This window comes from Zosterops lateralis (genome assembly GCF_965231275.1).
Source record: "Zosterops lateralis genome assembly, chromosome: 7".
Taxonomy (NCBI): Eukaryota; Metazoa; Chordata; class Aves; order Passeriformes; family Zosteropidae; genus Zosterops; species Zosterops lateralis.
This window is the reverse complement of record NC_139767.1, coordinates 8,566,334-8,588,505: the sequence shown is the minus strand read 5'-3', so window position 1 is coordinate 8,588,505 and position 22,172 is coordinate 8,566,334. Positions and strand designations below refer to the sequence as shown.

At 43.1% G+C, this 22,172-nt stretch overlaps 1 protein-coding gene across 7 annotated transcripts in view; it reads left to right on the top strand.

The window, feature by feature from the left end:
* TMEFF2 (transmembrane protein with EGF like and two follistatin like domains 2) overlaps window positions 1-22,172 on the top strand; it is a gene marked incomplete at its 5' end in the record, with an annotated part of 396,858 nt that overhangs the window by 364,913 nt on the left and 9,773 nt on the right. For all 7 annotated transcript variants that reach the window (XM_083865163.1, XM_083865161.1, XM_083865160.1 and 4 more), the window contains one exon: window positions 740-799. In XM_083865163.1, coding sequence (XP_083721289.1) covers window positions 740-799 — 60 coding nt within the window. The remainder of the gene's footprint in view (window positions 1-739; window positions 800-22,172) is intronic.

The following is a 22,172-nucleotide window of genomic DNA, read 5'->3' as shown; positions in this document are numbered from 1 at the left end:
ACCATGAGGCAGTCTGGGGAGACTCTCCAAAGAGGTGCTCCCAAACATGGTGCTTGGGCTTGTTCTTCAAGTTACCCTTGCTGAGCCCCATGATGCCCAAGATGCCTGAAAGGAAGTTTTCCAATCATGGCTCAAGGCTCTCTCTGTTTCTCCATAAATACAGTGCTTCTCTGTGCCCATATCTTGGGCTACTGCATCACCCGTAACCCTTGAGCTGACTTTAAAACCCCTGTTTTTCTCTAAAATAAAAGTGAAGAGAATTTGCCTTTCAATAGCTCTTGTAAATAAAGTGTCTACTGAGGCTCAGAGTCTCAATAGCTTTTTCCCTTAGATTCTAACCCATAAATCCTCAGTACATCTACTTACAAGGCCATAGTATACAGGTGTATTAAACACATTCCAGTTTACTCCTATCTCTTTTAAGTTAACCACTCTAAGTGGCAGTTCATTTCAGGGTACATATTAAAACTCCCCAATTACTTCAAGTAGAGCAGAAATGACAACTCCTGCTTCAGACTGATATATTTATCCCAGCTGCAATCTGTTACCACATATTGTTAGAAAAAAGATCCTGCTGTTTTCACCTGGCAGACCCAGGAGAGCCCTGCAGCCAGCAGAGATGATGTGTGTGCAAATAAAGTTCTGCTTGCTCTGCCTGGGTTGGGGCAACTGTGGTTGGGGCACAGGCTGTATTGAGTCCGGGCTCCCCAGGCAACTCAACACATTTCTTTTCACACAGACAATACTACAACAACTACGAAATCAGAAGATGGGCATTATGCAAGGACAGATTATGCAGGTACGTTCCTATTCTGTGAGAACCACAATTCACAGGATCTGTGTAAGTCTCTTTTCTCCTTCTTTTGCTGAGGTGAAATGTCCTCATCTCCTAGTATGGTTTTTCTGCTTTACTTTAAGAAAACACTGTCTTTTCATTACTCTTTCTTTTGCTACAAACTCTCTTCTTAATAAATGGGCTGCTTCTATTTTTGTCAACCTACAGCTCCTCTGGCCATAAAGCACCTGTTCTGACAGAGGAAATAAGTACTGTAAATTATTTGCCAGAATTAGCAGACGTTATTGAAAATTACAGAATCAGTGCACTAGATTATGCATATCTTTGTCATGATATACAGGTTTAAAGAAGTGAAAATCCAGCTCGTAGCAGTGCTGGGATACCATGAAACGCTGCCATAATAGATATCACCTGTCGGCATTTAACTATGAAGTTAATAAGGTTCTTAAAATGTGGGGGGGTTTAAGTGATAAATGGGTTTAATTTATTTAGAAGCTACAGTAAAATATAATGGCTGAATAGCCCTATATGGCACTTGAAATTAAAAACATGTAAATACTAGTGAGGTTTGGGAGGCATTTTTTACACCCTTTGCCCGGGAGGATCAATTTAGAAATTGAACGTGTGTGTGCGCGCGCACGTGCATGCAAATGTTCACAGCTCACACTGAGAATGAAAGCCTCTGGGAAGGTCTGGTGAAAATGGGTCAGGTGATGCACTCATTGCTTCAGTTTCACGATGTTTCTGTGGTTTTGAAGTGTTGGGAGAGAGTAGGTGTGTATCGCTGGGTTTGCCTGAGCTGCACAGCTTGGGTGAAACCCAACTGATGGTTCCACAGGTGTGAACATTTCCTGCTGGGAGAGTCCTGAGGCAGTAGTTTTTCCAGCAGATCATCCCCTGTGCAGGTCTTCTGTGCCACCCCTGTGACAATGGGGTACCCAGCCTCAGAAATTATTGTTCTGTTCCTGCTTAAAACAGTGCATGATGATTAAAACATAGGGCTTTGAATAAATGATGTCTCAGTGAGGCAGAGCAGTGCGAGGTGTTGGGGGCTGCTGCAGCACAAAGCAGGGAGGATAGGAGTTGTTATGGAAAGAAAATACTGGGATGAATTTCTAGAAGATCAAAGGTGAGCCACAGTCCAGGTGCTTCCTACTGTCAAGGAACCCTTCCATTGGTGAAGACAGGGACATGAGAGAAAAAAGTCTTCAGCATCTTTCCTCCAAACTCTCGATTACCCTCTGCTTTTTGTGGGAGGTAGTAGTCAGTTTTCTTAAAAGGCTGATGTTGTGTCCTGTGGGGACAGGGGTAGCCAAGTAGGCCAAAATTATTTATTTTAGATTTAGGAACAAGGCCAAGCAGTGTTATCTTAAATCCTTTCTCTTTCTTGCTGGAGAGTTGAGGAGAGCACTGGCTTCCCTAAGCCAAGTTGAAGGCCTGGAGCCCCTTTTCAGTGTGCAGCCTGTCCTGTGCTGCTGCTGTCTAGTGGATTTGCTTTAGGATGGCAGGGACCCATGTCAGCTAGAGAGGAGACAGCTGATGTCTTTTTTGTGTGCACCTATTATCCTGGCTTAAATTTTTCATTTTTACATAGAGTAACAACATGTAGGGTGAAAAATGCTAGTTCATGCAGGGCAATCCACATGGCTCCAGTGTCCCCAAATGTCTGGGGCATAACCCTGTCAGGAGACCTTAGGGGAATGGGACTGCTGTATCAAAAAGCTGCAGCAACTCCAGCCTTCGGAAATAATCAGGGAAAAGGAAAGCAGCAGTATAAAACTGAGGCTCAGTGAACATTCATGCATCAGCATTTGCCAGACAGGAAGCTCTGTGCCATCTTCACGTTCTTTCAGCTGCAGAAACATTTGATGGTGATGGCTGTGATAAGAATGTGGTATGTGCTGCTTTTTTCCCCACCTTCCTATCTCCTCAGACAGGAAATGCTGCCCTAACCATGGGAAACCTTGTGTGAAAAGCAACAGTTCCTCAGCCTCTGAAGCAATTTCCCCGAGCCTGCGGCTTTCCACAGAATACCTTTGTTCTCTGCCATTTAATGGCACTAAAAATCACTGAGACCGTGAACACCGCACGCTTTTAGGAACATTGGCTTGTATGGATGGGCTTTCCCAGGGGAGAGCATAGCAGTGGGCATAATTGATGTTGTCAATTATGCTAATGCAGCCCAATGCTCTTTGCAGGGACTGTGGTGGCTGAGCAGTGTGGGTTTTTCCATAACCGCCCCCGCACACCCACCGTGGGGGCCTGGGAAGGCAGCAGCTCTGCAAACAGCCACAAGTCCCAACACCCAGCTGAGTTTTTCCATATCAGACTATTCAAACCGTCTGTTCAAGCGGCATCTTCACTCCCTCCTGGTCTTGCCAGCCTGCTGATGCTCACCAGTAATGCACAAATCTTTTGGTTTGCCAAGCTGAGAGTGGTCATTCCTTTGGGGGGTAAATCCTTGCTTTGGTTTTTAAGGGCTTGTGCTTTACACAGGCAAGATTTATGCCTGCCTTCTGCATGCCTGACTGATATCAGAGGCACCCCAAAAGTGGTACCTCCTTTTTCAACAAAGCAAATCTGAGAAGAGTGAGCTCTAGGAGGCCCTTCTCTGACCCTGTCCTGCCTCTCCAGGGTCACCATTCCACCCTTGCCATGGCTGCCTGTGCCACACAGTGTCTGTGCTCTTGTGCATTTGTGTCTCTGTGCAGTTCTGGCCTCTCCTTTTTCTGAAACCCCAAGGTATTTATCAGACTTGGGGAGATTTTCATTCTCCTCAACAAATGGCAGATCGTTGACCTTGATCAAGTTTGTGCAGTGAGATTTGGTTTTACTGAATAAATGAATGGGTGTGATTTTCCCCTCAAATCCAATAGAAATACACTTTATCTTGCAATTTCCATGAAAAGAGCATTTTGAAGGATTTTAAGTGTAATGTATGTTTTAGAATGTACTGTCTGAGCTGAAAGTCCTGTGATGGATGTTTTCTTGAATTTCCCCATTATATGCATAACTAAGGCTGTTTTGGTGGCAGTTTGGAATTCAGAGTCCAGGCAATCAAGGAATCCTCATCTTGTTAATCCACTTGCCTATTTATTTATATTCTTCACTATTTATATTCTCTTCTTAAAATCTGGATATTAGCAATTATCTCCCTAATGACTTTATCCTTTCTCATTATCAAATTACAGAAGGGTTTTTTGCAAGCCATTTTGAGCACCATAAGGAATAAGTCAGTATGGATGTGCCATATTTCAGTGTTATATATTCATGAAAATTGTCAGCAAAGACACTGACAAATTTGATAGACCTATTCAATAATATCATCTTCCAGGCCAGACAAACCTCCCCATATGAGCATTGATTAGATCAAGTCTCAGCAGCTGAATGCCAGCAGCACAGAGAAGCTGATGGGAAGGGGGAAGGAGGCACTTTCAGCCCAAATAGTCTCCAATGGTGAAAAATGCGCATCCACAAGTGGTCAGTTTGAGGTGTATTTTGGGTTCCTTGAGGGCAGTAAACTCTCCCTTGGCAGCAGCCTCAGGTGGTGCCCTCTGGGCTCTTGGAGAGTCCTGGGGCTCTCCTGCAGGCCCATCCTGCCAGTGCTGTTGCTGTGCCCAGAACCGATAATGAGCACAAAATGCTGCACGTCTGCTCATGGCTGCTCTGTTCCCTGCTCACCCTCCTGGCTTCCCATGGGATTTCAAACCTGCCTGACAGCCTTGGATCATTTTCAGAGCGCTTCCTGGCACCGGGGCCGTCCTGGCACTGCTGGGGGTGCTGGGGCGAGTAATCCAGCAGATGGCTGTGTTGCCCAAGCAAACTCAGAGCTCCACCAAAAAGGGCAAAATCCATCTGTGTCAACACATCAGCTTCCCTTGGCTGGGCCACGGATCTGGGATGAAGGCCATGAGAGCCATGGCACACTGCAAGGATAAAGAAGAGTCTCGGAGTCTTCAATGAGTCCCTTCAAAAGTCCCAGAGTCTTGGACTCCAAAATAAATACAATTCAGTCACAGCTATCTTCGTTGTCTGCAACAGGCCTGGAGAGTAGCCAGGAATCAGAACAGCACTGCTGAATTTCTATAGTAATTTTTTTTTCTTTTTTTTTTTCCCTGGACTAAAATATGAGAACTTCAGACTAGATTGCTCCTCCAGATCATAACATTTTCAAAGTAGGTTAAGTTTGGAGTCTAAACCACTTGACATTGTCTGTTTAAATTAAATTTTGTGTCTACTACTATGTCAGCCATTTGCAGAACTGCTGAAGAATAATAAAGCCCCAGAGCTTAGCTATGGGATATAAACTATGGTGCATTTTTGCTTTGCCTTTGTGAACCAGGCTTGCCTTTCTGCTTAATGGAATTAACAAGTGAGACACAAAGCTGAACACTGTGCAACCCTCACAGCTAGAGAGAAACTATTTCTCATCTGCAGCTTTGTAAAAATGTGAGGTAAATTACATTCTTGCATATGCAGATTTGCTTGGCTTTCAGTTCCTCAGACTCAGAGGTTGTCACATTAAATAAATAGATTATGTAGAAAGCCTTCCTGCTATTCCATCAAATCACTTAAAAAATTGAAAAAAAAACTAGATTTAAATATTTTGACAGCTGTGAGGCAGCATGAACGCTGTCTAGCTGCAACCTCACCTGTGGTCACACACACACACACTCCAACCTGTGGAAGAACAGGAATGGTACAAGTGATACATTTTTTTAAAAACAGGAAGCTTTTAAATGCTGCTGAATTGTTATTTGCATTTACAAATTGCTATTTGCATTTGTTTGCAAGGTTTTATGAAAACGTACTGAAGTTTTATGCACAGTGGAAGTCTTCAAAAGATGGTAGATGAGCTCTGCAAACGTAAGGAAAAGACCCAGTCTAGATTATTCTGAGAGGTTTTAAAACACAAGAGAGATCACTGTGTTCTGTGGCCTGGTGGTCTCCAGCCTTTCTGTTGCCTTGCAGCTCCTCCAGGGTGGTTGATATCCAGAGGAAAATCTAAAAGGCAGTGATAGACACCAGCCGTTGGGTCAATAAACCTTACTGCCAACTTCTTCTGAGCTCAAGTCTGAGCAGACAACAGAGTCAGTCCCAACAACTCTCTTGGCCCCCAAGCCTCCACTTCTCCTGGGTGTTTTTGAAATGAAAACCTGCAGCTGCTTCTTCTGTTATTTAACTCCAGGGCTGTAAAAGGTGGAGTGTGGCAAGTCCCACTCCAGCAATTTCCTGAGTCATAAGGAAGGCTGGATGTTTTATTTCTACAATAGGAAAGGCTGGGGCAATAATGTCTTGCTATGGGCACTGTGCTGCCCCAAGTGCTTTTCTTCTGTAGTACCCTCTCAAATTTACCTTCAGATCCTGCTTGGCTCTATCTTGCTGAAATCTCCATAATTTTTTTGGGATGGGAGGAAGGCACACTATCGTAGGGGTCACATAATAGCCTCACAAACAAGCCCCCTGCCAGGAAGGAAGCTGCAGCACTCCAGAGCACTGTGCCATGTGATTTAACAGCACTTACTCCTAACAGTCTCTTCCTGAGGAGCATGCAAAATAAAAACAGGCTTATGGAGATTTTAAAAACAAGCGAGAGGGGGAGAGAGAAATATTGCTCATTTTATCTGCCAGCCTCAAGAGAATACCTCACTTTTTATGGGAGTTCTCCTCCAACTTTGAATTGCATGTGCTAAGCTTGGTAAAATGTGCCTTGTTTTTCTGGATTTCTGGGGGATTTTTGGTTTTATAATGAGATAAATTGTGCCTTTTCATTACTTACGTTTTCCCAGTGTCATGCTCATAGAACCTGTAATTGTTAGCATTAAAACTTAAATTAGGTCTCAGGTGAACTGCTAGACATCTCTTTACCTAGACTGATGTAGCTCAAGGAGGAAGAACATTTCCATTTGTGCCTCTAAAGCTTAGCCCTTAATTCAGTCACTAATGAGTGCGAATCAAAAGTTGCAGAATTTGTTTGTGCTTTCTTCCCATAATAAACAAATTCAGAACTGTTGTGAGTGAACACTATAAAGAAAGCTATTTGATTTGCATTAAAGCTTGGGAGCCTGAAAACTCAGTAAATCCAGGCTAAGAATTTGATCTGTAGGAGACAAACGGGAAAAACAAGTTCCAACTTGTAACACCAGTATTGGCATGGGCAGCCTAAAAAAATACAAAACCAAACCAGGCTGTTTCACTGTTGTCAGCATCCCTGAAGCATTCAACTCTTGGAAATGAATTCAGCTTTCTTAAGATGTGGGGTGAGGGTGGAGGTTGTAATCCAATTTTATTTTTTTTCATGTGGGGTTTCCATCAGAACTGTGAGAAATGTATGAAGCTTGCTCCAAACACTTCTGCTTGCCCAAGACTGTGTGCCTTACTTGTTGATTTTCCCCTTATGCTATCATGTAAGCAGTCTTCTGTAACATTTTGTTCTCTTAAAGGTTATGGATAAAAACAGAAATTCAATGTGCAATAGAGATGAGCAGACCTGAGTTCATGTAGGCACTTCTACAGATTCTTCCATTTGTGTCCCAGGCCATAAACACATAATGTTCCATTTGCATATGTTTGGTGTTATTCAGAGCACAGGAAGCCATCTTCATGAGCAAACCTGAACCTTTCAGGACTTGCTGATCCTTTGGTCCTCTGCTCAGTATCCATGTTTCAATCAGAAGAATGGGTGAGCTGAAAGGAAGGTAAAGCTTGCAGAAAAGAAACCTGCTTATACATAAAAATGTGATCCCCAAAACTCAACACAAGCTGAATTGTGCCTGATTTCTCAAGTTGTCTTTAACCAGATACCTGCTTCCTAAATAGGACTGCTAATGGCAGGAGTAGGGACCTTCGAAAAATTACATTTATGGTTTGCGGTCATGCTAGTTTTTATGGTCTAGTTACAGCTACTCCCAAAATTTGTTTTTCCTAACCTTTATTTTCAGAGGTTTATAGGAATGAAACAACACGATCTACAGCCAGTGTTCAGCTGCCACAGATATATGGAATATGCACCATAATTCCTGGCTGCAGCCACTGCCATTGTGAAGGGATTTACAGTTATCCAAAAAAGTCTTTTTATACCTGACTAAATCATTTTGTAGCACCTAGATAATACTGCATCTTGGCCATTTTTCAGACCCCTCCTTTGAGATAGACCAGCATTGAATAGCAGAGTTCTGTATGAACTCCATCTAACAATGCAGGCCATGAAGGGGCTTTGCAGATCTGTACTTAAGTTTACTGCAGACAGCCCCAAACCCACTGCACACCAGAAGTCACAGGGAAGCTTAAGTTTTTCTCCCTTTGGGGTCTGGGGAGACTGTGCAGCCCAGTTCCTCTGTAGGACCAACACTCTGACAGTCACGGTGACACAGGGTTGGTGGCACCTGTGACTCCTGGGGGACTCTGCTCTGGTGCCTGAGTTCCACACTGTAGCAGCTGTGTTGCTGTTGTAGGTGTCAGTCTGTAACCCCCAGCACTTTGTCCACGTGCCAGGAGCAGGGTAGATACTGTCTTTGACATTCTGACACCCTGAAGGCATTTCCCTCTTGATAGCATCTCCTTTCCTTTCTCAACTCCCTTGCTTTGCCTTCAAGAAAAGAAAGAGGGGGGAAGAAAAAAAAAAAAAAAAAAAAAAAAAAAAAAAAAAAAAAAAAAAGATCTGAGACAAGACTCTATCAATCTTCCTCAAGGAGCAGGGTGGGAAATTAATCCTGTTTTCTGGATTTGGGGAGGAATTTCCCTCACCCTTGGTTCCATCCTTCCTTATGGGCTCCAGGCGCTTTGATCATCTCAAGAGTCATCCTTGAAGGATACTGTTCAAAATGATGCACAGCAGCTGTTTGCCATCCATTACACTAATTTGAATTAGTTGGTAGATATTAAGGAGTACCACAGTGTATTTTCATGCCCAACAGCTCTATTTTAGGTCTAGTTTCTGTGAATTTGCTGTTAGGAATCACAGAGCCTTCCCAAGGATTTGAGAGTTAAAGTTATAATGAGATGCTAGAATATCTGTTTTCAGGAAACATCAACATTTAAATATTTGTGTTTGATCTAGTCTGAAATGTTAAGAAAAAATTATTTTGAAATATTCATAGAACTGAATTTCCTCAGAATTTTGTTTCATGGGATGTTTTGGCATTCTTTATGAAATGTTAGATATCAAAATACCAGGAGATGAAAGCATATGACAGTTGTAATAAATAAGTTGTAACCATAAGGAAAGTTGCTACTTAGAACTGACTGAAACAGCCTTTTTTTGTAGAAAGAGTTTCATCATGTCAAATTACAATACAAACATGAGATAATTTGATCATTTAAACACGTGCAGTGGTAACCTGAGCTTTACGATAACAAAGTCTTTCACCTGGGTTCAGGAGTATCAACCCATCTGGTGGAATTAAAGGAAATACAGCTGGGGAAGAAAAGAAGGAGCTGCTGTATTTATTTTTAGTAGACCTTCAGAATTAGACTAGATGGAGACAGGTGACAAATTTTGCCTGGTTTAATAGATTCGGGTAAAGAAAGTAAAAACAAGTATTTTGCCACTACAGTTTCACTTGGCTGATGGTTCCAGTTCATTAAACACACCTTCCAAAAGGTGCATTTACCTTTTCCACTGAACACACCTACTAAAAGCCACACCCTCTATGGTAGTCAAGATGGACACTGCACTCAGAGTACTTCATTAAAGACTTCTGAGGGCTTCAAGTGTCATCTCCTTATTATCTAGGAGTCTCTCATACCTTTTCTCTGTTGCAATCCCAGGGGCAGCTCCACACAGCTCTGGCTCTTTCTCTCCTTCTTCTGCAGCCTCAACTTGCTCCTTTCTGTCCCTGTCATGGCCACCTAACCCTGTCTGTCTCTCATACAGTGTCTTACCCCTTCTGTCCCTCACAAGCTCCTGTCCCTTCCTCCTCACAGCACAGCCATCAGACTCCAACCGAACTCCAATTTCTCTACCAGCTAATTCACTCTTTTATCACACCCATAGCTGAGAGGGCAAGGCTGTTCCCACTCTCTGATAATTAACACAGCTGCAATGTATTGGAGGCAAGATTGCCTTCAGCACTGTCTCTATCTTCCCACAACCCTGCACTGATTATTCGAGCAGAGCAACATAACTATTCTTTCCATATTAACATGTAGTGTATGAAATCAGGAGTGACAAAAACTTGTTTCTGAAGGAAAATGGAAATGCTTTAGAGGAAGTATGAATTTTAGCGGGAGATGCAGCAGTTTGAATATTAGCTGTGCCTTCTCCCATACTTCTGGCCATACAGACATTCCTCTGCGTTCAGGATAAACCCAGCCTTGGCAGTTTGAGGGGCACCTCTGTATCACCAAGCAAACAGAAGTGCTCTTAATAACTCAGGTTTGAAAAGCAGTATTTACCTGCCTAGAAAGGTGACTTCTTACACACTTGGGCTGTCATTTTACCTTGTACCCATGAGCCTTAAGTGACTGTGAAACTCTCTTCTTGGAAATACAACAGCTGTAAACAAAATGTGCTATTAGAGTACCAGTGGCAGTGCATGCCAGAATATTATCAGCACTGAATCAAAATGCACTGCTTTGCCTACTGCTATCACAAGCCCTAGCCATTTCAGACAGCATTACACAATGGCAAAATATTTTTCAAGGGAGGAAAAAAATTAAAACTCTCCCTATGGTTTTAATCTCCCTCTTACTTTATCTGTGTCAGGTATACACCAAAAACACCCCTTCCCTAGAGTATTTAGTTTACAATTTCATTTAATAATAGAACTGTACTTCCATCCAGCTAGGATGGGAAAGGATTAAATAAAAAGCACTGTTCTAAAATCAAGTAACAGTAGTGTAGCCTGTCTCCATGCTCTGCAAATGAAGTAGCCATGGAAAAGCTTATTATTAGTCTGTAATATCAAAACTGATAAACTATTAATGTTTTGTCAGGCATGATAAATGCCAAACATTTTCCTCTGCAGATTGCCTCAACAAGAACTGTGACTGTTTTTAGACACATCTGGCACTGCAGATTTTTTTTCCATCCTGCATTTCAGTGATTTAAAAGGCCTTGGCTGGGCAAAGGATGTCAGCTGTTTGGTTTAAAATACTGTTATAAGAGTCAATAAGATTTAAAGAGGCAGTAGGTAAAATTCCGGCCTTGCTGTAAGTAGTGAGAGAGTGGCCATTGAGTTTAATGGTTTTGAAATTTCTCTGTATGGCTTTTTCATCCATTTTTATTCTTAGTAAATTTTCCATTTCCCAGAATTGCCCTTTCTTTTCCATTCAACTTCTCCTGCTTTCAATATTAGCTGTAGGAGTGAGCGTGGAGTTAAAATACCAAACCCTTTATTTTCAGAAATACCATCTTTACACCTCACTTCTGTGGCACTGCTGCAAGACAATAATAACAGGTGTATAAAAATAGTAAACACAGGCATTCATTTATTAAAAAAAAAAGGTGTTGTTAGTAGACTTTTCTGTCTGTGCTTCAAAATGAGCTGTGTGACCAGTGATGAATCCCAGCACCTCTGGGGCGTAGAGAAGCTGTTCCATTCCTTATGGAAGGAAATGGCAGGGCGAGCTCTGTGCTTGCTTTCAGTCCCATCACACAGGGAGAGCCACGGGTCTGGATGGAAGGGTTTGATGGGAGATAGGCCACCAGCTGCTGCCTGGTGCTGGCTTATTCCAGCAGGCAGAGTCTGGGCTGGTTCCATGGTGAAGTCAGCTCAAGGACACTGTGCTCGTGGAAGGGTTTGTCTGCAATGAGCAGACAAAGGGAGGTGACACATCGTGGTGTGCCTTGGACAGGTCCCTCCACAGCTCCTCATGCTCTGATGGACACACAGAGTGTATCTATCAGCACTGGGTGGGCTCCTCTCTGCATCTCAAAGTTCAGCCACTGCCTGATAGACCTTTGGCCCTGGAGTAATAGACAAAAAGCTTAAATCTGTGTGGTGACATTGGACTTTTTTGATGCAAACCCAAGAACACACAAAGGTTTTGGCTCTGTCCTTCCATTACGGGGTTTCACAACAGATGGGAGTGTATCTTTGGTAGAATAGCTAAAGAATGTAGCAGGTTTTGCTGCAGTGGCGTTTTATGTTGTTTTATCCATTTTCTCCTACACTTAAAACTGTGTACACTAAGGGATATCTCTCCAGCTCCAGGCATGGGAAAGGATGCACACTGCTTAGTGTGCTCCTGTTTACCAAGTAGGAATTTCAAACATATAATCTGCTGAAAGCCAACCCTCTGAGCAGCCACAAAAGATTTTAACAGTACAACTGGACTGATACAAAAAGCAAGGTTGTAGACTGTGTGGACCCATTGCCATCACAGTTTTACAATGCAGGACTCAGGGCAAAGGGGTGAGTAAAAATAGCATCAAACCATGCAGGATTCATCCCTCAGCAAGTGTAGCGTTTGATTTGTAAAGAGCAGTGATCACAGGTTTGCAACATGCCAATAAAATGTTTCTGAGCATAACAAAACTTTTCTGAATAGCCTGAACAAAAGCAGTGAAAAGTATGGCTGAAACCATGCTTTTAGCCAGCAACAGCTATATCTTTGAGTAGTCACAGGCCATTCAGGGTCATGCTCTGGCAACTGAAATAACCAGGATATTCACAAGGGATTTGCCAGGCATGTGATTCAGGAAGTGTACAAAAATACCACATATAGGAGTCAAGTATTTTTATTTCAGTCTCCTATTTTCTCACACACACTTCCCCCAAATTCTGCAGCTCTTTCTTTAGTTTCCTGGATGAATCCTCTCAGGCAGCATGTTTTTACAAGCACAGATGCTACCTTGGAAAAAAAGAAAGGAGGGAAGGGAGCCAAATGGGTGTCACACTTCAGCTTGGCAGCATCTTGCCAACATGTGCCCTGAAAAAAAGGGAAAAAAAAAAAAAGGACTGATTTTAGTCATCGAAACTGAATATAAAATCAGTGCAAAACTAGGACTGTAAACCTCTTGGACTGTCTAAAGGACTAAAGGAAACCCTTGTAGCCAAAATTACATCCCTGACCTATTTGTCCGCACTGTCACGTACCTGGGTAACCTTTTCTTATCTGTGCCTTCCATCAAACCTCTGACAATTTTGCCATTCATACTTGCTTTCATTTGTAATTTTTTGAGTTTGTTTGAAGTGTAGAACCAGAAAGTAGAGTCTCATGACCCCATGCTGGCAGACCTAAATATAAGTCAGAGACCTTTTCAAACACCACTTCTCTGTGGAAAACAATCCATTCAGACCTGGAGTTCCTACTGTAAATTAGGGGACAGCCTGGTAATTGGATTAGGGTGTGCTTTTATGTCCAGCAGTTTCTCAAGAGGAAGTTCCTGCTTTGTTTCATTGATTGCCTACCCAATCTTTCTGCCAGTAAAAGCCATGCACACAGCTGAAGGGGCAAGGATGGATGGAAAATGCAGCTCTGTGTTATGTAAGATGTGCCTGTTCTCTGAGTATGATCAGGTGAATATGGGCTGTAAGTGCATCTCCACACAAACTGGAAGCATGCTTTGTTAATCTACAGTTTAATTGCTTAAAAGCAATTTCTATCAGTGTAGTCTTTACAATCTGGAAGAGGTGCTAGTTGCACCAGTACTTAAATTCCTGCAGGCCATCTGTGTGGGTGCCAAGGAAGGGAAGACATCAGGACATCTGGGATTGGATGTGCGAATTGGAGACTTTTGGAGTCTACACTGTTTTAGAGATTAGAGGGAAAAGGAAGAAACCGTATTTGGCTTCCACATTTTCAGGGAGAGTTTGGAAATACCAGATTAAATTTACAGGTGTGATCCTGGGAACATGGTAGCCTCAGTCATAGATGGTACAGGATTTAATGTGGCAGGAATTGCAAGGGCATAACTTAGGGAGCAGCACTGGTGCTCTGAGAGGACTTGCACCCCATTTCTCCAATTTCGTCATCCCCATCAAGGAAATGATAAGTCCTAGGTGGGCAAGATAAATCCTCTTTTTTTCTGGATTTTTCTGCTCGACCCCCCTCCAAGCACACCCTCAGCTGGGAGATGGAGACATCATCAGTCATGCAGCTGTCCCCAGGGGCAACGCCAGCCAAACGATCCTGCTCCTTCCACACATCAATATTCCTGACACCCGTCTTAAAACTTAGGTCATGCATATCCATCTACTTTTCAAAAAGTGTCAGAAGGATACAAATATCCCTTCCCTATTTTTAGAGCCATATCAAAAGTATTTATCAGCTTTCTGGCACCTCATCCCATTTGTCATAGTTGATGCTATCTACCAGTTGGCGGTGGAGGATGAGTTGCTCTAGAAAGGCAGCAACGGGTGGATGAAACTCCATAAGCTGAGACCACAGCGAGGGTGACTCCTGGGAGTTGTTGAGCCTGTTGTCACAGTCAGGAAGTGCCTGTCACAGTCTTCTGAGAGCAGGCAGAGCCCCGGGGCTCATGGGAGCAGCTCATCCCCACCTCGGTGTTTCCCAGCACAAGGGGATGTGGAGGGAGCAGGGAGCTCAGCCTGGGAGCAGGGCTGAGCTGTGGGAGAGGAGGACAGCTGATGTGTGGTGACCACCATCCACTCCACTGCCCACCATCCACTCCCATCACCACCTGGTGATGCTGAAGAACTGCTTCCCTCAGCACACACTGGATGTGCATCCCAGCTCCAACGTGCACGAGGACAGGGCTCAGTCTGTGCATTATGCATAATTCATACAGCTTGTGCAAGGTGGTACAGGAGAAGTGCTGAGAGTCTTGTTTTTCCGTGCACACGTTGCCAACAGGAAATTCTTCCAGCTCCTCCTCTTCCAGCACATACCTCGAGGCCTGGCATCAGGCAGCTCCTCAATGTGCAGGTAACATGTTCATCAGCCTCGTGCCACAAAGTCAGGCTGTTTGCATAGCACTGTTGGTTTTTAGAAGGCAATGTATTCAGGTTGAAACTTTGCCCACATACCATCTGCTTCAGCCTTATCTTCTTTGACAAGAAAGCTGAATATATAATGTCCACTTGGCTTTCCTGGTGTTACATAAGGTTGTGGTTTTGTGTTAGGTTTGCAGTTTCAGAGCTCCTCAGTGGCTCCTGCAACATGCTCCTGCTCTTGTTTTCAAGTGGAGAATCAGTGACAAAAATCAATACCATCTTCATAGCTATAATGAATGTGACCCACAGGCTTTTTTAGGATGACCACAAGCTTCCATCATATGTCTGAGGGCTATTTGCAAATATCGATTGGTATTGGAGATTATCTGTAGCCATTTCATATGAAATCTTAAGGTCTTGCAGTTTTGCTCTCTGTGCTCAGTTTGGTATCAAAGGTACAGCTATAAATCACAGGACCCACCCAGAGACACTATTGATAGCCAAGGTTGCTGAATTGTGAAAATTAGGTGTTTCGGGGTTTTTTTAGCTGCTTAAGGAGGATGATTCTCAGTCAGTTCCAAGTGAGGGAAAGCACTGCTTTGGAATCGAAGCAGACTCTGTTTACTTGAAGTGGGGGGAAAAAAAGTGGGACCTTCATATGCAAATGTATGGCATTTGGAAATGTCATATAGCCACATCTACATATAAATAAGCTGCTCTGGAGTGCTGCACTAGCCGGGCTTCTTTGATATAGAAATTGCATAGCAGCACACAAAGCAGAAACAGCAGGACGCCACTCGGTCAAGTTCAGGGAATTTTGTTCCTTAATCATCACTAAGTAAGTTAACTAATAGTGCTGTGTCACTGCAATGCTAGAATGGGAAGGGTTGTGAAGAGCTGCTGGTTAGTGAGAATCATGTGTGTGTGTGTGTGTGCTACTGGGGCTGTGCAGGAGGGATGGTGGTCTGGCTCCTGTGCCCCAAAAGACATAGAGGTATTCCTCTGGCAGTGTCCCTCCTAGGCATCCTCTGCAGATCCATGCCTGCTTTCACTCAAAGAGACATGATTTGGTTGTATAAAGAAGCATCTTCTGCTGCTAACGTCCACACACTGGGGTGGGATTTCCATCTCTGTTTAATCTGGTATTAAACAGTAAATTGAAACTCTCAGGCATGCTTTTTCAGAGGGAAGCACACAGAGAGGAGCCCTGATCTGGCTGTTCCTGTCCATTTTTTACACCCTCCCGCACTGGCACTAATGAGTAGCTGGAGGAGAGGTGGATGGGAGAGAAAACAAGCCTTGGGCTCAGCTGTTGGGAGGAATTTCTCAGGGACGGTGACACCCGCTCTGCTCCTGCGGTTCCTTGTAATGGATCCAGCTCGCCCCTCTGCCTTCAGGCACGCAGCCTAATTGGAGGGAACCTCACAAATCTCTAAACTGACACCAACTCTTTTTCAGCACAGAATTACAATAATAATAAGGTTAACTCATCCTCTAAGGGCTCTGTCATGAGCTGCCTAAGGAGATCATATGCAAGGGGATAAGCTATGACTTTATTTCTTTACACTGCTGGTTTCTGTAGGGGGAGGATGCTGCTCCCACAGGACTGGTGGCATCTCTCTTAGGCAGGAGAATCTGAGTGAAGAGAACGTCAGCAGCTTGCCAAAAACAAAGAGTTGCTGAGTTAGCATGAAGAGGGATTTAATCTAATCTAAGAATGGGATTAACACAGATTTATTCAATCCTGACACAAAAGGAAGCAGCAAACTGTAAGGGCCCCTTTACCCAAGGCTTTGATAAATCCACAATACAGCCCCGAATCATTAAGTCACAACCTAGCAATGATTGCAGCCCTCAAGACCAGCCCCAGCAGCTGCTGCCTTAAAGAGCTTTCTCTGTGCTACTTCATCCACAGAGGTGTGGGGAGATGGCTTGGGGACAGCTGACACGGAGGTGACACAGGCAGCCGGGGACCTCTGCTGGGAGCTGAGCCTAGTGTGAGCACCTGGAGAAAATGCTGCTTTGGAGCAACACATTAGCCCATGGGGTGTTTTTTCTCTGCCACTTTAGCTGATATTGCTGGGTGTTCCCATTCAGATGTGTGAGCAGTGGTTGTTGCCCTGCACTCACATCACTGCAACTTTGGGTTGTATTGCACCTTGTATTGCAGTAACTACTTGGTAGAACCTTCTTTTTTTACATGCAGGAGCCCTGGCTTTTAGGGGTCTGTACAATCTCTAGGGTAAGGCATCTGTGAATTCAAGGGGACAACAGAGACTGTGAAAAACAAGGGTAAAAAAAACCCCAGAAAAACAGTCCTGGTTTAGTTTTGAGCAGACAAATGGTCTTGTTATGTATGCAGGAAAATGATTAACAAGTTGCTTGATTTCAATCAGTTTTCTCAAAGAAGGAAGATATACTCACAGATGTTGTAAGTAAAAGTGCTTCTTGATTTCCAAAGTTCAGCAACAGCTTTAACATATGTAGCATAGCCCCCATATATCTGCTGACACGTTGAAAGTATTTTGTTCCCCATTTGAACATCTGGGGATTATTAGTGTCTTAATTCATTGGTTTCTATTATTAATTATGGCAGCAGGCTGAATAATTACGATGCATTGCTGCAAAGACAGAGCACAATATTTTTTTTTTCAAAGTGCACTAGGACATCTTGCCATCATCTCAAACATAAAAAGCCCTAGATTATTTTTAAAAAGGAAAGTGGATTTTATCTTATTCCAGGGAACTGATTTGCATAGGGACATTTAAAATTAATAAATTACTGTGTTCAGCAAGCCTATTTTGTGCCTGAGAAAAGAAGCGAATGTAATTTATTTCACCATGTTCCATTTCTTTTTTTCCCCTTGGTGAAGCAGCTAATATGGGAAGGGTATTTTTTGTGCAGCTTCTGTAGAAAAACTAGCTTCAAGTTTGTACTTGGAGTGGCTGCAGGAGGAATTTAGGCTCAGGCTGCAGCATAGTGGTGCCAGACGTTTTCAGCTGACATTTGGTGTCTCATTTTCCACTTGCTCTCAGGGAGAGTGGGCTGGTGAGCTCCCTCTTGAGCAGCAGCAAGCACTTCCTTCGGAATTCTCACTCAACGCCCACCCAAACAGTGATTTTCAGGCGAGTTGCTTGCACACATTTCCTTCATTGTGAAGAGGCTCTCTATAATTGTAAAAGCAAGGTTTCAGGAGGAGGGAACATGAGGGGTGGACGTGCTCCCTGGGCTGGCCCTGGGCAGCTGGCAGCAGTGCAGTGTGGCCATGCAGCAGGGCAGGTTTGCCAAGGACACTGTGCCTTGGAGCTGGTCAGCAGAGAAATCTCTCATCAGAGCTGGGTCTGAGCTGGGATTTATCATGGCAGCTCTTCATTAGGAGTGAGTAGAAAGCCTGCCTAAGGACTTCATCCCTAAGTTGATGTGGGACCTCACTTCCTGTTGAATATTATTGAAGAGGAGGGGAAGTCACAGCAAACCTGCTAAAAGCAGTTCTGCATTTTCAGAGGGAACAGGACCATAACCATCCTTCTCCTGGACCTTTGAACCCTTCCTGCAGATGTTCCCGGCCTGAGACAGTTCCCTTTCACATCCAAAGAGCAGCAGCTGCTGACTCTGTGAAGACTGAAGATGGGTAACATAAACTATCCCTAAGCTCATCCACAGGGTTTGGATTCCCACCCACAGTCAATCAATTGAAGCTCTTTGCTGGAATTCAGGGCATTCCTGCTTTTAGAAAAGGTGTATCCACAGGTGGATATTCTATGGATGTTTGTTTTGATTTCAAACAAGAATTGCACACAAAGTCTTTTTCATGCTGAGCAGAAGAGCTTTGTTAAGAAAGTTCCCAGTGCCATGCTCTGCAGCATCTTTTTGGGAGAACCAACAGGGAGGTAAAAGGAGTGAGGGGGAATTGCTTCCAAAAGGGGTTGAGAAGGTTAAAGGCACACACTTGATCCAAGAATCCCTTTTTCCCTTCATATGTCCCCTGATAATGTGATGTGTAAGGAGTCACTACTTCAATGTCAGCAAGAGCTTCCGTCTGCAAATTTGACTGACCTCAGCAGTATTAAAAGATTAAATTATTATATAAGTCAATTCTCCTTAACCACTTTTTCCAATGAGATAAGTGTCAAAATCACTTCTGGTGCACATCATTCACTGTCTCATCCCTTATTTGATGAAATAGATGTGTATATATGTATTTTCAGGACTTCCCTTGGCCCAGGGATGACTGTACACTAGGTGTTAATATTGTACATGAGCCAATATTTTCTCATATGAGCACAGCCTAATAGTTATTATTTCCAATGCTCCAGCATTACCTGCTGTACATCAGCCAAAATGCTAACCTCAGACTTTACAGGCTGTGGCCCTCTACTTTGCTTGCTTGAAATCACCTAGAAAGTCTCACTGATTCACACATGAAAATTTCCAGAATTACCAGCCCTGCAGAACTAATTGTTAAGTGCCTGGCAGTCAGTTCTTGGATGCAAGAATCCTATTTTTGCCTATTTTTATTTTAATTTCTCTGAAGTGGATTGTAGGACCTCATGTCTGGACGGAATTTTCTGGGCACTCCAGACAGTACTTCATATAATCCTCATCAAGGGCACTAATGGATTTATTCCTTTGTCAGCAGCACGTTTGGTTGTGGAACAGAAGCTCCACGTTAGCTCAGAAGGGAGCTGGGGACCAGTGAGGGCTGCCCAGAGAAGAGTCTGGCTGCCTTGTTTTCATCGCTTGCAGAGGCACATCCTGCCACCAGGCAGACTGTTCCAGCTCTTGAATTGCAGCTTTCATTGAAATAGTTACCTGAGAATCTGAAGGGTGTACATTCAACTTTCAAAGACTGAGGGAAAACCATAAAGCTAAACCAGAAATTAAAATTAAAATTAAAATGATACAAAATATATTTGAAATCATTCTTCTGTGACGTCTTGATGAAAGACAGGAACAGGCATGGATATTAAGGAATTTGGACAAGATAGCTTTAAATAATTTATTAAACATTTCAGAAGACAATCCATCAGGAAATCAAGATCACTGAGTGGGTGGTCAGCCACACTGGACATCTTTTTAGGATCCAGTTTATCCCAGAGAAATAGCTCATCATCTCAGCATCTCCCTGCCATCCACAGGGAGGTTGGAGAGCAAGGGTTCAGCTGGAAGATGTTTCCAATGAGAGAGATGATAAGCTGTTCCAGGCTACACAAAGTAGCATCTGGCCCCCATGCACTTAAAAATAATGTGTTTTGACTAGTGTGTCTTATTTGATAGGCTATCATGTCATGTGCTGGCACTAACAAGAGATGTGAACAATATGAAATGTCATGTTAAGCTAAGGATGAAAAAAATGCTGCAGAAATGCAAAAGATGTTGGCTTCATCAAAGTGACTTTCTTGATCAGAAAAGTGCTTCAAGAAAAAGATTCTTGAATACAATTGATCTGGAGGGTGAGGGTGTCTTTCTTCTCTGAAATAAAAAGGACAAGCATTTTGAGAAATGTGGCAGTAATTTCTTTTATCCAGAGATAAGAGAGACTGACCCAGTCAGTCCAATTTTTACCTCTAGTCTTTACAGCTGGCTCCTGCCTCAAATCCTGTCCATCACAAAAAGGTACAAATCTGTCCTTCTGGCACAAATAAACCTTTCCCACATTGTTGCCAATAACAATGCAGCAAGTCTCATGTGTGAAGAGAAGCTACTGAATTTAACATTACTAAAACCTGAGTAACTTTGAATTTGGTCTGTGATATTGCTTTATGCTTACAGACCTGCTGTGCTTGGAAAGAAGTGAGTTTGCATTTAGCTTAGCTCTCTGTAGGTGTGAGGTTGGTGTAGTAGAGGGGCTCCTTAGTGTAGTGATACTGTAGTTTGATTAGTAAAGCTTGCATCCAATACTGAATTTATAAATAATCCAAAGTTTTTATAAGGGTGGAAGTCCTAATTTATTTATTTCAGGTTTAGTTTTTTAAGATATGTACAGTTCATGATTGCTTCATAACCTCAGCATGGTTTTTTTTTACATCCTCTCTTTTTAGAATCTTGTTCTTATAGTTCTTGTTTCATGGTGATGTAAACCCTGTGATACATTCATAAGAGTTAGTATCTCATCAGCAGCTGGATTGCTGAAAAGTGCTCAGGTCCTTCCAGAAATGGGAGCAGTCAGTTTTAACATGAAATTAGAAGTCAGTTTTAAAGCATGCCTGGGTGTTTGGGTCTCTACACTGACTCCAAAAAGATGGATTTTGTAATGAGAAAAATAACCTCTTTTGAGGCAGGGCAATATTTTGTGTGTGTTCAAAATGTGCTGGGAGGGGGAACTTCTCAGTCTGAACAAAATGATGTTTTTATTGTGGTCTGTATTTCAAGTAACCTTAACAACAGATCAAACTAAAAATGTGGTTTCCCCCCTCTCTGCCTTTATATAAATCCCTGGCTCTTTTGGAGGAGTCATCAATCAAAATGAGATACAGATAATTTGTGTCTAAGTTTTGTGGGCTCTTCTGAGACAGGTGACAAGTGTTCCTGTATGAAGTGTTTACCCCATGAAGTGTTTATCCTACGAATGCTAGCAAAGCTTGGGGCATCTCATTTTAGATTCAGGAAAGCATTTTCCATCACAACATTATGCTTAGAGGTGTAATTCTGCAATTACAACAAGTTCTGCCTGATCCGACATTCATTTTAAAGTGTGCTAGAGACCTTGTTAAAGAAAACTTGGTTTCTACCCACATGATTGCCAGCCCTACAGCCTACACACAGTGAGAGTATCTGCATGTCCAGATAGGTCCTGGTCCCCCTTTACAAGTCCCAGATTAGTCTGTCCTGAAAGTTACAATTCCTCCCCACCCCATCTTGAAATTTGCCTTTAAAAAAAAAAAACAAAACACCTTAAACTAAAGGATTTCATACCGCTTTAACCACACTGCTGGCTGATCTGAGAGAGGAGGAGAAGGGATTCTTGCACTGAGTGGTGGTGTGCAGACATGGCAGAGGTACCTCAGTACCTGAGAAGGATCAGAGATACACACACACACACATGTATGTGCAACACAGAACAGTCTCCTGTTCTTCAGAGAGGAAGCAAACTTCCTCTGGTTATGGAGAATTTGAAGGAAATGGCATTACGTTTTCCACCATAGGAAAAAAAAAAAAAAAAGTGTATTAATAAGGATCCCATAGTTCTTGCTGCAGTTTCCTGGACAGAAATAGCTTTGCATGTGGCTATAGCAGAGGTCAAGCACACCCAGAACCCATCAGGCACAGTGGGTAGGTGATCCCTACATGGGTATGGAGTCCCACAAGTCCTGAGCGCATGGAGATCTGCATGTGTGCCATGGGCAAGTCCACTGATAGCTAACACACTCACACATTTATTCTGTCTGGGAGGATTTCCAGGGCATGAAGAGGTGATAATTCTGTGTATGTGTATTTTACATGTTGGTAGCCAGTGGCTCACTTAGAGGGTGATAGGTAGCCAAAAATGTTTCGTGCCAGACCAAATGGACCCCTTGTCTTCCCACCTTTTTCC